This window comes from Apis mellifera, linkage group LG11 (genome assembly GCF_003254395.2).
Source record: "Apis mellifera strain DH4 linkage group LG11, Amel_HAv3.1, whole genome shotgun sequence".
Classification (NCBI taxonomy): domain Eukaryota; kingdom Metazoa; phylum Arthropoda; class Insecta; order Hymenoptera; family Apidae; genus Apis; species Apis mellifera.
Window position 1 is genome coordinate 9,833,780 of NC_037648.1, and position 15,905 is coordinate 9,849,684.

At 29.7% G+C, this 15,905-nt stretch overlaps 3 protein-coding genes across 5 annotated transcripts; 1 reads left to right on the plus strand and 2 right to left on the minus strand.

Moving 5' to 3' along the window:
- The first annotated feature begins 314 nt into the window (after nucleotides 1-314).
- On the plus strand, nucleotides 315-1,254 carry LOC724954 (rhodanese domain-containing protein CG4456). Of its 3 annotated transcripts, none has more exons than XM_001120855.5 (4): nucleotides 315-447; nucleotides 675-857; nucleotides 928-1,090; nucleotides 1,160-1,254. In XM_001120855.5, exons 1-4 carry the CDS (start codon nucleotides 315-317, stop codon nucleotides 1,212-1,214), a joined length of 534 nt encoding a protein of 177 aa, XP_001120855.2. In that variant the 3' UTR covers nucleotides 1,215-1,254. The 3 variants fall into 3 exon arrangements, with proteins under 3 accessions (XP_001120855.2, XP_026299654.1, XP_006564425.1); XM_006564362.3 differs by lacking the exon at nucleotides 315-447 and adding an exon at nucleotides 465-513; XM_026443869.1 differs by lacking the exon at nucleotides 928-1,090.
- Nucleotides 1,255-1,271: 17 nt separating this feature from the next.
- Nucleotides 1,272-2,808, minus strand: LOC408346 (NKAP family protein CG6066). Its single transcript, XM_391898.7, has 4 exons — nucleotides 2,568-2,808; nucleotides 2,330-2,414; nucleotides 1,762-2,150; nucleotides 1,272-1,660 (listed from the first exon to the last, which is right to left on the minus strand). Exons 1-4 carry the CDS (start codon nucleotides 2,651-2,653, stop codon nucleotides 1,477-1,479), a joined length of 744 nt encoding a protein of 247 aa, XP_391898.1. The 5' UTR covers nucleotides 2,654-2,808; the 3' UTR covers nucleotides 1,272-1,476.
- Nucleotides 2,809-5,166: 2,358 nt separating this feature from the next.
- On the minus strand, nucleotides 5,167-15,265 carry LOC724997 (protein naked cuticle homolog 2-like). Its single transcript, XM_001120899.5, has 5 exons — nucleotides 14,234-15,265; nucleotides 9,191-9,396; nucleotides 8,426-8,836; nucleotides 7,699-8,000; nucleotides 5,167-7,490 (listed from the first exon to the last, which is right to left on the minus strand). Exons 1-5 carry the CDS (start codon nucleotides 14,310-14,312, stop codon nucleotides 6,851-6,853), a joined length of 1,638 nt encoding a protein of 545 aa, XP_001120899.3. The 5' UTR covers nucleotides 14,313-15,265; the 3' UTR covers nucleotides 5,167-6,850.
- Nucleotides 15,266-15,905: the final 640 nt, after the last annotated feature.

The following is a 15,905-nucleotide window of genomic DNA, read 5'->3' on the forward strand; positions in this document are numbered from 1 at the left end:
TTATATTATATAATACAAATATTTAAGTCGCATTCATTGGTATAGGATAATAGTCAAAATTGAATATTGAATAATATTAAATAATATTATTAATATTTGCATTTTATTAATATAATTATGTTAAAACCATTAGAAATAATCATTTTAATGTAAATAATATTATAATATAAAGATAATCAGAATTCAGCTTATGTATATATATATATATATATACATATGTATTTATATATGCATCTATATGTTTATATTTGTATTACGTTATAAAATAATTTATATAGAATTCATATTACACAATTGTGAATAGATTAATAATTATGAATTTTAATAAATTACATCAGTGTTATAAACCTATTTTTAAATTATTATTTCATAATATGTTTGTTAAATCAGAAAAAAATATTTATAATAAATTGTTAAAAATTTCTCCATATAGGATATTTCCTTACGGTAATTTAAAAAAAAAGAAGTCATTTGCGAAGTCATTTATTTAACAATTTATAAAAAATATGAAAGGTCATTTTTATTCTAATTTTCATTATATATTTTAAATTAATATTAATAATAAAATTATTATTATTATTAATAAACAAATCATAAAGATGTTTCATATCATGTAAATGTAATAAAATTTTATTTGTAGTCAAAAATATAAAATCAAATGTATTATTTTTTAGTTCAAACTATTTCACAATTTTCAACTTCATTTTTTAACAATAAAATCATGTCTGAAGAATATGATGTTGGTTATAGTGATGTTTTAAGTGCTCAAAAAGATCGTAATATTTTAATTATTGATGTTAGAGAAAAAGAAGAAATTGGTGAAACTGGAAAAATACCTGGAAGTATTAATATACCAAGTATGTTTTAACAAAAATAATTATTTTTAAAAATGTTAGATAGCTGTTACAATGAATTTTATTATTATAGTGTCTGATGTTGAAAATACATTGATAAACTTTTCGAATAAAGAATTTAAAAATAAGTTTAACAAAGAGAAACCTTCCAAAAATACAAAAATTATATTTTGCTGTAAAGCTGGAAGAAGAAGTGGTATAATTCAGAAACAAATGCAAAAACTTGGATATAAAAAGTATATTAACTTAAAAAGTTATATGTTTTATAAATTTACTACATAATTAATCATATTTATTTATTATAGTTCCTATAATTATTCTGGAGGATGGCGGGATTGGGAAAGAAGAAGTAAAAGATAAAAACAAATATTAAAAAATAATATTTTGTGTATTAAAATGCTTAATAATAATTTAATATTATTCATAAAATGAAAATTGTTTAATTTATTTTTCATAATAATTAATGTATTATATGATATATAATTAACTAATAATAAGTAGATAATATATTTTAATGTATGTATACACATATATATATATATACATACATATAAATAATATTTTATAATACATTCAAGAATTTTATATACATTATCAAATATATTATTTTTATATAAAACAATCATGTTATTTTCTTTTTTTGTTCTTGTGCCAATTTTTGATTAACCATCTCTCTAAATTGTCCCAAAATAAGATTTTCTCTTTTTTGTCGTTCTTCTTTACTAAACATAGCCAATGCTCGTTTCTCATCAGCAGAATAAATCTGGTTCTCTTTTCTGATACGAACAGCTTCCATTCGTCGATGTCTGAAATAAATATTAATATTAGTATAAAAATACATTTCTGTTATTGAGTTTCATTATATTTTAATGAAATTTAATCAAGAATATTTAATAGAATGATTTACCTGCTACCACTCATAACATAACCAACAGCTTCATATGCAGCAATCTCTTCAGAAGTTAAACCAATTTCACCTCTTCTAGGTATACGTTTTCCTTCTGCAACATATGCAGCCATAGCAGCACCTTCACCAGGCAGAAGAGCTTTGCCAAAATCTTTAGCAGATAATGTCACATGTGGTTTCTGAACTGGGCCTACTATGCCTTCATCACCACTTTCATCTGAACTTGATCCTTTCTTAATCTTTGCTTTGTCATTAATTCCATTTTTTTCTACCCATTCCAATTCCTCCAATTCACTATCAGAACTACTATCTGATTTTTTCTTTTTCTTTTTATATTTTTTCTTTTTTTCCTTCTTAGCTTTCTTTTCTTTTTTTAATTTTTTACTTTTCTAGAACAATGAAATAATAAAAAATGATAAAATAATATATATTAAAAATAATTATTATTATAAAAGAATATTATAAACAAAATTAATTTCATAAAAAAATTTATAAAAGAAACATTGAAAGTATTATAAAAAAAGTTAGTTATTAAAAAAATAAAAATATCAATTATATATTTTCATACCTTCTTCTTCATTTCTTGTTTCCTTTTTCTAATTCTTGGCATAATATTGTCTTTATATCGATTAATTTCTTCATCTTCGTCAGAACTGTTTTAATTGTACAACATTTATTATATATGTCATAATTTTTAAGAGTAAAATATCATTATGAAAAATAAATTATTTAAAATTATCAATCTTATCGATAAAATAATTTGAATAATAATAATAATACAAAATTATTATATTATAACTTCTTACTCTTCGATTCGTGTTGGCGATTTTCCCCAAATTCTATCAACACCACATAATCCAATTTGTTCTCTATCTCTTCTACGTGCATCCATTGCTCATGTTCGTTTATGCTACAACTTGTGACAAAACAGAATTTAGAAGAAACTACAAGATTGCCCTCTGGTTTTAATTACAGATATTAAGCAATATCGACATTTGTTAATTGGTAAAAATATTCATATACACAGTTACGTATAAATTTTATAGATCAAATATACATAAAAGAAAAAGGTAATAAAAATATTGAAACCAATGCCATCTCTAGAATATCATAGATATCTCTTGAAAAACAAGATAAAATAGAGTAAAATTTAAGTAAAATCAATATTATCTTTTGAGTAATAAAAACAATTTTCTAAAAATACTCCAGAGATGGCGTTGATAGTTAATTCTTATGCTTTTTTTTTGTCTATTTTAGTTTCATTTGCGGCACTCTCGAGATGGCGCTGATTCCATAATTTTTAATCTATCTCTATCCTTTTCTTATTTATTTTTCTTGTCTACATTTGCTTTTGCCGCGTAATTACAAATGAAATATGAAATATTCATTGAATATTCATGCTTTTATTATTTTTTTTAAAAACTAATAATCTTAAATGCAAAAAATATAATATTTTTTTCTGATTTTTAAAAATATTTTTTTAAAATATCTTAATAATTAATCTCTAATTACAATATAAAAATTTATTTTTAATCTTTGTTTATTAAAAACATATTTTTTATAATTGAGAAATTATAAGTATTGCAATTATCATATTTATTTCATAATGCTTTATGTAAATGTAATTATATATAAAATGCACTATTTTATATATATGCCTACAAGATATATTATAACAGAATATATATATTTATTCTGTTTCATATTTATAATTTTAAAATTGAATTAAAATTTAATTTTAATATCAATCATTATAGTTGGAATAATTATTATCATTATCAAACATTTTGTTGTGATTTATTGAAATAAATATTATTTCAATGAAATAGATATATATTATACATATTGATAAATGCTAAAACTCAGCATGTATACATAAATAAATGATATTTACGAGAACATATTTATAAAGTATTAAAAAATAAGGTAGAAAAGAGAAAAACGCATATAGAAGTGAAAATAGTATTTAGATTTTATTGACTTGTTTTATGAAACATTTTTAGAAGAATTCCATGATGAATTCTGATAATTTAATATCAAAATGTGTTTTTAATAAATATTAATAAAAAATACATTACACAAAATATCTACAATGATTACAAAGATTGATATAAAATTACATGTCAATGGATAGCATTACTATCCACGACTTATAAATATACAAAGTAGCAATTGTTGTCATATTTAATCATATTGTTAGTAATATTATAATTAATAAATATTATAATTATAATTCTCTTTTCTTTGAGTACTTAGATAGAAAAATATCCGTAATAATTTCATTTATTTAGATCTTAAGCATCATACGTTTCCAAATAATATAAAATGATTTAATGATATATCACTAAAATGAAAATTATTGTAGCTGTGTTAATAATAAATAGATTTAAGAAAATATTTACGTAAACTAAACATTCGATATTTAATTTGATAATAATTAATACTTGCATATTAGTAACAGAGATATGACAAGGCACTCTTAACAAGTCCATTCTTTTCACTTTTTTTTTCTTTTTTTTTTTATATAAAAACTTGTTCAGTGTTAAGTTTCAAAAGATACGTATACATAACAATTCCTCAATTAATTCTTGATAATTATAAGATTTTTATCATTGTCATAAGTTGGATCATATTTCTTGTATTGATTATAATTATTTATATGTTCTAATTACATTTTTAATAATAATTATTAAATCTTAAAAAAAATATATTATACATAATATATGTATATAAAATTATTTCTTTTTTAATAAAAATGAGTTCTAAATTAAAAATTTATATTTTATGTAATTATAATTAGATAAAAATAAAATTAAAATTTATTTCAAAATTTTTAGATAAAATTATCATTTTTTTATATTATTAAAATTAGCAAAAAGAATATAATAAATGAACAATAATTTTCTGAAATTACATATTTTGCTATTAATTCATTGTTTAAAAATTGCAAAATTGAAACAAAAATTGAGGACACAAATTTCACAATGTTTTCTTATAATAATTACATTATTCTAATATTTTTTTGTATTGTCGAGAAATATTATATAGATACAATGCAATAATGATCAACGCTATTACGGAGCATATTATTGTATTCGTTGGAATACTGAAGCACCATCAATTTGTGCTGTAATTTTTATGAAACCAACTTTAAAAAGTATAGTTTTCTTAAAAATTACAACGTTGATTATGACAAGAAAGATATTGAATGATTGCAAAAATATTAATAGGTTTTAAAAATTTACTTTCCATTTTATATATTTTTAAATTAACAAGATTTACTTTATTTTATTTCATAAACATATCTTTTTAGAAATTATTATCTATAAAAATTATGAATTGAATTACTTTATTTAAAATTTTATATTGTAATATTTTATAATATTATATCATACTTATTATAATATAAAATTTTAGTGCAATTCTTTTAAAATTATTATCTTTGTTATATCAAAAATTTCGCAATCAGTCAATACTCTCGATATTTTGATTAAATATTTGTCTACATTTTGTTTACTTTATAATTCAGTTAAATAAATACATTTCGAATTATAGATTATTTCAAGGAAAAGTATCCAAAGAAAAATTATTTTAAAAATCATTTAGAATTCAAGATAAAATCAACGGACACTATTCCTTGACTATTTGCTTATACTTTGAGCTCAATGATAAAACTCAAGTTAAAGAAACACTTTGTCTCTTATATGAATATATACCGATCTTTAAGAGTTATTCTCTATTGAAAATGCCATGATTATTAAAATATTTCTAGTTCCTGTGATTTTCTAGTTTACACACAGAATCTGTAATTTTTTAACAATTTTAATTTGGCTCCAAACAACATTAAACAACATTATTGTGTATTACGCATTAATACTGTTTTTTCTTTAAAATGATTATTATTTATAATAAATAGATCAAATGAATTGAATTAAAATCGTAATTATTATCGTAAGAAACAAAACAATTTATATTTTTATCAAATTAAAATAAAATTTCTGTGTAGAATAAATCTTTACACTTTGTACTAAAAGATATAAAAATTATATAAATTAAAATGGGAGATTTTGTACGTCTTTGTACGTGATTCTAAATCGAAGAAAAATTAAAACAATTTTTCTTCTAATACAAGTCAATTTAAAAAATTGTATACAAACTTCCATAAAAAATTATATTATAAATCGTCAAATGTCATTATTTTACAAACGATTATATACAAAAATGAATCAATATCATGTATATAAATGTTAAGAACGAATATGTAAAAATTTCAGAATAGCCTTCATAGTAAATACTTCGGTACAGTAATAGATCATTGGTATCATTGTAAAACTTCCCCGTAAGTTCGTAATTATTATAAATTGAAAAAAATATATATATATATATCTGTTATCGTCTTTCCTAAAATTCCGAGAGAAAAACGAGAAAAGATTATCTTATGTATGATAAATAGTTAAAATATAAACAGGATTAGTACACGTTTCAAGAATAAAACTTCTCGATATACCGTTTTAGTCGATATCACTGACGATCCAAAGCTATTTAAGTAAACATTTTTTAAAAAACTCGCTTTGGTTTGCCATAGATCAACTACATTCGAATTGGATAATATCTCGATTATTAAAAAAATAAAACGTGGCAGTGATTCTCATTATATTTGCATATAGAATATCTTAATATCCCGGAATTAAAATTTACTGCAGGAACTCAGTACATTTGAACAAATAAAAATGTACAAACCGCTACAGAAGTAAAAATAAATTAATAAAATTGGTATCTTGACGTTCAGAATTAATTTTCTAATCCTCAAGTTATAGGATTAGATCTTCATCCAAAAATGTAGAATATAAATCTCATCTACTTTATAATTATCGATATAAAACCTACGATAACATAAAAATATTTCCAAATTTCCAATAGTAGAAATTTATATAAGATCATTAACAGATTTCCGGCAGCTAGCAATCAGACAAAAATCTTTGAACGAAGAGCACAGATCATTCAGTCTCCATCCTATCACTCGAGGATCAACACAATTACCGAAACAATTTGCTATATTTGCGCAAAGGTTCCTCGAACGAAGAACGAATCAAACAAGCGCCTCCGTGTGATAATGATGATAGTGATGATGAATATGCTCGTGAACGTGTTTCCTGCCGGAGCTCGCTGCAGCGTTTTGCGAGAATTCCCGTTCCAGCCAACGAACGACTTGAATAGTGGCTCGGGCTTGATCCTGTTCCCTGGTCGCGTGTTTCAAATGATGCTTCTTGCTCGATTTACCACATTGTTGCGTTTGGCTAAATTGTGTCTCGTTACGTTGAACATTATGATTGTTGGTAGTGGTTTGATTGATGGGGTGTTGATTGTTCGATATCAAATTGCTCCCATTTCGATTCGTATTGGCAGCTTGTTGTTCCGTGTACACGTTTGGATTGATCACTGTTCTCGATAAAACTTGAGGTTGAACATAAGCGCGCGGCGGTTGCACAGTGGCGTTGTTCCTCTGAACACCGTACTGTGCCCGCGTCTTTCTCAAATTCCCCCTATGCTTTGCAGGTACCTTGGAGAACGATGTGAAACCCTGAGGCTTTTCCCGAGTAGGTTTATGGTAGGCAGTCGCCGTAGGCCGAGATTCCGTCGGTGAACGACAGTCTTGATTGTAGTGAGGCGAAGACTCGACATGTGGGACTTGAGATGGAATGCGCAGTTGCTCATTCTGATGTCGTTTCCTGCCAAACATTTGGTAATTCTTTTATCATTTATTTTTCTCTTTTTATCGATAAATTTTTCTTTTTATATCTTTAATATTTTTAAACTTAAGAAATGTAATTAAATTATATTTAAAAAAAATAATATTATTATCAAACGCAGTTTCCTTTCCCTTTAAAAGAAAATATATCACGATATTTTACATGCGGTTGATCACGAAGGGCGTACCTTGACGTATGAAAACTGAGATTATTCTTTTCCATGTTCGCTTGAATAATTTCTAAGAGCTGTTGCCTTTGTAGGGCACCACTGCGTTTTCGCTGATTAGTCGTGAGGAGAGGCGTCAAGGGGGAAACTGCGGGGGAGACATCGCTGTCATCGCTAATATCACCCTCGGAGCTATTGGAATAGGGTGATGGTAAATGTGGCACGGGCCCCACCCTTCTGCGTAATTCCTCCTGTTTTATTCGATTCGTTCGCGCATTTTCACCGTCATCCTCACTGTGAGTATCCACTTCTTTCTGTTCAGTCTAAAATAATGCATATTTTCACTTACCAAATATATAATACAATTTATTATTAATTTTATTTTAAATATATAAAGAATTCTTCCATCACCTCTCCAATTATTTCTTTATTTTTCATAAAACATTTTAAATTTACAAATAAATGTAATTGTCAGAATTCGAAAACATCACAACAAAAAGTCAATCCGCAAGAATCCCTTCTACATCTGTTCAACATCAACGAGGGAGAAAAAGAAAGAAAGAAAGAAAGAAAAAAAAAAAGAAAAGAAATAAGCCCTCTCTCTCTCTCGCGTGCGATAAATCTCGAAAGGTAGAAATGAATAAATCCGCCTCTAGCTTCTAGAATTGTTGTCGGTTACGAAAGAGGAGACACGGCTCCATAAAAATCCAAGCCTCGAATCCTCACCTCGTAAGGGCATCAATCTTACCTGGCAACGGTGTCGTGGCATCCTTCTCCTTCTAGGAACTCTACGTAAACCGTGTGCGCCGGCATGGGTCCCGGCATTGTTGCAGGACGTGTGCTTCAAATGGCAGCAGGACGAATTTCCGGAAAAGCTCGTAGCAGCCGGCTTTGAGGACGCGTTCAAACAGCCGCCGCCGCCGCTCGATCGCGTCTGGCTGCCTCTCTGATCCGGCGACACAGTCAATTTCACCTTAATCGTCTTACTGCCGCACGGAGGTACCTGAATAGAAGCGCCCAGGGTATCGTAAATGGTAGTAACCAGGCCGGCTATGTCGTCTTTTGTTATCTTCCCGTGGCCGTCGAAGTCGTACAGGGTGAACGAGAATTCTTGCCGTCTTCGGTCGCCCTCCGCTACCGAAACGTCGCATTCGAATTCCTGCAATGCCGCCAAATATTATATCACGATTTATCAAGTTGGATAGGCAGCAAGATAATGTTTGAGAGATCAATATTATGTCGAAGAATATTTGTTAAATTTATTTTAAAACATTCGAATGCATTTTGAGAAATATTTGTAATTTGTTATAATGTGAATAATTTTTTTATTACGTTTTAGGTAGAAGATGACACGGTAAAACATTTATATGTACGCCAAGTTCATCATCCGTGCATTGTTCGATTTAAGGAAATTCTCTGAGCAAATGGGAAATTAATAAAAAAAAAAAACATAGAATTTGCTCGTTTCACTTTGTTCTGTTCCTGTTCTAACAAGCAAGGGAGTTAATAATACCTCGAAACTGAGTTGCTTCGTTGTACTAGCGCTCGGCTGCTCGTCATTTCCGGTGGCCGGCGTAGGACTAGTAGAAGCGTCAACCGCGACCTGCGGTGCTTCTGTTTCTAACAAAATTGGCTGGGATTCCGGTGGTGAACCACTACGAGGCGCGGAAACACCGCCAAGAAGTTCTTCCGAGTCACTGCCTTCGGTATTACCAACCACTGTAATCATTGTTGAGCAACAATGAACCAAGAGTTTCATTTACAATTTAACTCGAATTACGTTTTTCGCTAAAGTAAATTATAGTACGATCAAAAATTCTGTAAGTAAATAATATCTATAAAATTAATCTTTAAAGGCTATCGCGAAATATTTTTACTAAATGTTGTTTCGACATATTTTTTTATCTAATATGTAGAATACAATTTTATCCAGTGACGTAAAATTGTAGTTAGTGATGATCCATTTAGTAAAAAATATTAATGAATTTATATCACGTGTTTTATTTCCTATTGTATCCTAAATTTTACAATTACTCGTTATATTTCTGGTTATAGAGTCTTGTTCCACATGCATGAAGTTCTCATCAAAGGAAATGAAACTGTTATCTACGGTCGAGCGACGGCATCGCTCGTAAACAAAAGTCAGAATCTCAAAGGTATCAAAGTAACATCCTCCATGGGTAAAGCCTATATTTATAGTCAGTTTCTGAGTGCCACTCGGTACTTAAAGTTACGGAGTGTAGGAAGTATTTTCGGACTATTTTGAAGGGGATGTATAACTTTGAATCACCAGAAATAAATACAACAGATATCACGAAAACGATCCTTACGATCACGTTTCCCCCGTTTACCGATTTAAAAAAGAAAGAAGGAAGGAAGGAAAAACAGTGAGATTGTTCGTTTCGATTGGTCGGCTCGCGATCGAAAGAGGAGGCAAAAAATTCAAGGAAGAAAAACGACAAGGAAAAAGATGGCTGAAAAGATTTTAATCTCGAGTAAAAAAACGGGGGAAAATGCAAATGGACGGAAGCGTGTCTAGAAATTGATGGATGCGAGCACGTTTAAACGCGTAAATTACAGATCAAAGAGTTTGCTGTTTCATAATTACAAAGCGACCGGATTCCGTGCATAAAAGCGCAATTATCTTTAATGCATTCGCTCTATTGCTCGGCCGAAAATTATTTGCGCGGTGCAGCAACCGGGCGAGCAAGCGAGCAAATTAACGAAAGTTCCACCGAAAGGGACGGGCACACATCCATTTCCAGCGTTTATTTCAGAAACGTTTTGCACACTCGCCGAAGGAAGTGTAATGTATCTTTAATGTGTCTGCATTACGCCGCCGTTTACCGTTACCTAGACGCCTGTGTAAAAGCATTCTACGAAATGAAACGTTGAAAAGATACCTTTACGCAACTGCCGTGCATAAATGAACATCTATAGAGCACGACACGCCACAACATAGAGCAATATTTTTTTCTTTTTTTTAAAATACGCGAAAGAAATGTTTTTGGGGACGATGGAAAGTAGTGTTGTATCGTGTTTAAAATGGAAAAACTGTATTTTTTTAAATGGTTGAATTGATTGATATGTGTATTATATGTTCGGTAAAAGAAGAATATTATTATTGAATATATGCTTTTTTTGTGATAAATAGGAAATACGTTCAGATATTTAATGAAAATGTATAGAATACAATTTGAAGATTATTTGATTGTTAAATGTTCTACGTATGCAAGAAACGGAGAGTGAACAATAAATTCGAAAATCACTTTGCCACCCACAAGAAGAAAGAAAAGGAGAATTTTAAGTAAAGATTTTATCTAATGGACCTTGCCACACACATAGAGTCTGAACTGAAAGGCTTTCCTGTATCTAGGAATTTAGGAATAAATATATCGAGAGAAAAAATAAATATTGAGAAGAAAAAAAATCTAAATTTATCGATACTTTTGTGAAAATATTACAAAAAATGCAAATACTAATAAAAGTAAATTAAAATTAAAATGCATCAACATTGCATAATATTTTATATCATTGTTTAATTTCATAATTCTATAACATAACCTCAAATTCTATGTTTTAATGTTTTCGATTCGATAAAATAAGTAAGAAAAATATTTTCATAAGATCAGTTCCAATTAAAATGCAAAAATTGTAATGTAATATATCTAAATGTTTTAGAATTATTTAAACTACGCGATCGAATCGGATTTTGTTTCAAGTTAGCCGAGCAATCGACTAAAATATTACGGGAATGTTCAATAATCGGGGTTCGATAAAACGAGTTTCCGCGCCGATTCGAGTTCCGAGTAGTCGGGGAATGTTTCGAGTGCTTTAGCCACCGGTTACACGTTTCCCTTCTACGATCGTCGGCCGTGTCTTCGGTCTCGAGAAGACTCCGCTTTTATCTTAATTCACGCGATACATCATTAAGCCGGTGCAGCGTGATTCCAGTAAAATATATACTTAAAAACATCGGCATCAAAGAAGCCGCGGAGCAACGATAATTAGCGATACGAAACGCGTAATAAACGAAGCCGGCCGCTAATTTCAATTACTCAAGAACAACGAGGGGAAAAGAGATGAAAAGGGGAGTACAAGACAAGAAAACGCTTGTACACGCGCGCAGAAAAGAGAAGAAAAATAAAAATAATAATAATAATAATAATAATAATAATAATAAAACGAAGATCGAACACGGAACAGAGATCAAATATTAAAAAGAAAAAAAAAATTAGGAAAAAAAAAACAGAAGAAAAAGCTGGATAATCGTATCTGCATAAAGAAATATACGCATATACGTGTATAATGATACCTGCCGTGTGGTAATTACGCCCGTAACTCTTTCGTGGGGCGAGCGTTAAAGACCCAAGACACTGAGCGCACTGGGGAAGAAAAAAGGGAGTCAAACACAGAAGAGAGTGAGAGAGAAGGAAAAAGACATAAGAGCGCGGCAGAAAGAAAAGGAAAGAATGACGGAAGAATAAAGAGAAACAAAGACTGTGAGTAACGGGGGCAGGGCTAAAAAGAGAGAATAGAGAGAATCTTTGCTATTACACTAAAGAAATAGAGAATAACCACGGACACCTTTTATCTAACCACCAGACTAATGCATGTAACGAACTCGCAAGGTCTCGATAATTAAACTCCACCCTTGACGCGCGACCCTTCTCTACGTACAAATAGTATATACATAAATAGTATACGTGTGTCCGCGAGCACACGCGTGTGTTTATGCCGTGTGTACCGTACCGCTTTTGCGCCCTCTTGAATGAAAAGCAACGGGGGAGCGGGACACAAACGGCTTCTGCTTTCTTCTTTGTAAATCACCCCTTTCTGTTTGCTCGGCTCGTAACTTTTATCATTTGCCGACGCAACAGCTTTCCCTCCCCCTACAATCCCTCTCAACTCGTATGAAAATTTTGCCCTACGACGCACGAGAAAACAGCCATAAAGAGGAGTGCCGTAAGAGAACTTGAGATCGGACGAGCTTCAAAAGCGGAATCCGTTGCTCCGATAGAAGAGCCCTGAAAATTGTTGAATGATTTTCGACCAGTTTCTTATTGCTAACGATGTATGAAAATATTGCGTTCTTTCTCCTTTTTATTTTTCTTTCCTTTTCTCTTTTCAAAATTTTTGCATATTTTCTAATAAACAAATAAAGTAATATATACGATTGAATTCAAATACTGTTAGAATAGAATAAAATTTTTGTTGATTAGAATAAAATATAAAGGATAAATTTTTCATTTTTGTTGAAATATTTATCATTGCCTTGATATAGTTTTAATATGAAATTTTTATCAATTTTTTATTTTATTTGTTGAATATATTACAATATTTAAAATATTTTATAAATTAGAAAAATCTTTAATTTTAAAAAATATATTTTTAAAATTTACATACAATTTCGATTGATTAATTAAAATTTTTCAAATTGTGAAGCATGATTAGAAATATTTTATTTAGTAAATATATTAAATTTTGTTTACATAATTAAAATATTTTCATTGAAATTATTAAAAAATTATCAATTTTTTTTTAAATTCTTGATCATTATCTTTAAAATATTTATAAAAAAAAAATATTAAAATAATTGAATAATTTATATAAAAATAATAAATAATAAATGTTGTTTTCATTTATTATATATTTTGCTATTTATTTATAAAATACATATATTATTTATCATTTATTTATATATTAAATATTTTTTAATTTATTGAAAAATGTTACCATATAATGATAAAGTAGTAATTTGCTAGTGCTGTCCTCAGTATAAACTACTCAAATATTTATCTTCATATAAAACATTTATGAAAATCAAAATGTGAAAAATAAATTAATATTAATCTATAATAAATATTATTCAATTATGTTTATATTTTTCTAATTAATAAACGATAAAAACCATAAAATTTTTAAATTTATTTTCATTATGATACTTTATGAACGACTACCTGTTCAAATGATAACATTTTTTTCAAAGTAAATATGCAATCGTATGAATATTATATAAACAGAATAAAATATCTCCAATGATAAATTTATTCGAAATGATATCGATCATTTATACAAAAATAAATAAAAATATATGTTACTTTATTGCAAAAAAAATATTAAAAATTATCAAATATATATTTAAATTTCACTTCTATTTTTCTATTTATTCTATATTATTTAAGAAATAGAAAAGAGAAAACGAAGATTAAATAACAAAAACATTTTCAACAGAATATAATTATAGATCAAAGGTAAGAAAAATGCAAGTATGACGTAACACCACGTGGGATCCACTTCTGTCATACTGCAGTAGCATCATCGAGAAACACATATCGCGCGCCTTGCAAGTCGGGCAAAATATCATGCCTATAACCGGATCGACCGGACAAATCCCTATATGGTATATCTTGATCTATCTATGCATCACGATTTTAACGAACATCGATATCTTGCGCGTGAACATAATAAAAATAAGAGAAGAAAAACCGGGTGAATAAAGATAGATAAAATAAATAGAAAAAAAATAAAAGAAAGAGACAATATAGGAACTTACCAGAAAAGGGTCTATAACCAGCGAGGAACCTTGCCCGCCACCACTTTACGAATCCGGTAGCCATGAGACCCTCATGCATCCACAAACGCTGCGCACACTTTCCTTCCAGGCTTCTTGTTTCGCCACTTTGTTTTTATTTTTGTTTCCAAACTCGTCAAGTATTAAATTCTTCCTGTTTCTTCGCGTCCCAACAGCAACCGTATGTCACACCAAGAATATGAGTCGTATTCGATGATATAAGCACGATATTTTCACCTGACAATCATACGTCGTTCTCTTCTTATGCTTAATTTTCTGTACACTATTAGAAATCGAAAAATAAACACACTTCCGCGAAATTCATATTCTCCTGATAATGTCTTATCCGACATCTGCTAACGACACGACAATCGAAGTGTACGACACGCACAATTAAGAACACGTGTTTTTGAGGGTTGTGTTATGTTTAAAACTGAGAATGATCCAGTCAGCGCCCAATCTCTTCTTGTTTTTCTATGTTTTGTTTATCATACTTTTGATGCAAAGATGAAATCGTTTGTACTTGCATACTGTTTTTTTGTCACTTAACTTAATTGCATACACAATCGTATGACTACGAAACGAATAACAGTCAGAATTTAATCCAGGTAAAAGCGTCGAAAGAGAAAGAAACACGGTCGCAACAAGAGAGGTCGGTCACACGACATCGCTCGACTCGTGGCCTGACTACGACTACGGACGATCGTTCGTGCCTAAACCACGTTCCCCGTAATTCCCTTTCCCCCTCCATAGGGCGCTGCGTCGTCAACAGTGCCGAGCCGTGGATACATGGGCCCTGAAGGTAGGAGGCGCGGCTCGAAACCTCCGATTCACGCTCTTTCTATCTATCTCTCTTGTACCTTCTTCCCGTTGCCACTTTTTCATCGGTTTCTCTCTGTTCTTCCTTGAAATCCATCTCCTTTTCACTTTCTTCCTCTTCTAACTATAGTGACCATCTTTCTTTCTTTCTTTCTTTATTCCATGATTCTATCTCTCTCTTTTTCTCTATTTCTTCCTTTTCTACATTTTCTATCCTATTTTCTATATTTTCTTTATATTTCTTGTCTATCACCATCTCTTTTGCTCCCTTCATTCTTTTATCTTCGTACTCATTTTATCATACTAACTACGAGTATATTTTCCTTTTCTCCTGCTCTTCTCTCTTTCTTTTTTATCCAGCGAAGGTCTATGAGAGCGGTGAAGAAGGATAGCTTTACACGGCTGGTGGGGTTTTGAAGGAAGCCGATGATGGTTCAACGTGGTCTACGACGACACTAAATGTCGACGCCGCGACGTCGAACGGCATGTAAAAAGGGAAACCGGAGCCTCCTGAGGATTTCGATTATTGCAGCTACAAACAAATCTTTTCGGATTTTTGTTTCGTCAATCGTGTGCGAACATTATCCGGATTCAAAAAAAGTCACTTTTGAAAAATTTGGAAAAATAGTGTTTCTATCTAAAAAGATCAGACATTTAATCATTCCAAATCATCTACATCAAACCGTCACAGCATCGTTGGAATCTCGTAATTCGTCGGAATGACGCACGACCGACTACTGTACCTTCCGTCGTGGCAAACTTCAGCCAATGAATAATGGTTTAGGGTCGTCTTTGTTTTTTATTTGGTTCGCGCTTTAATCTTCCGTCCACCAAA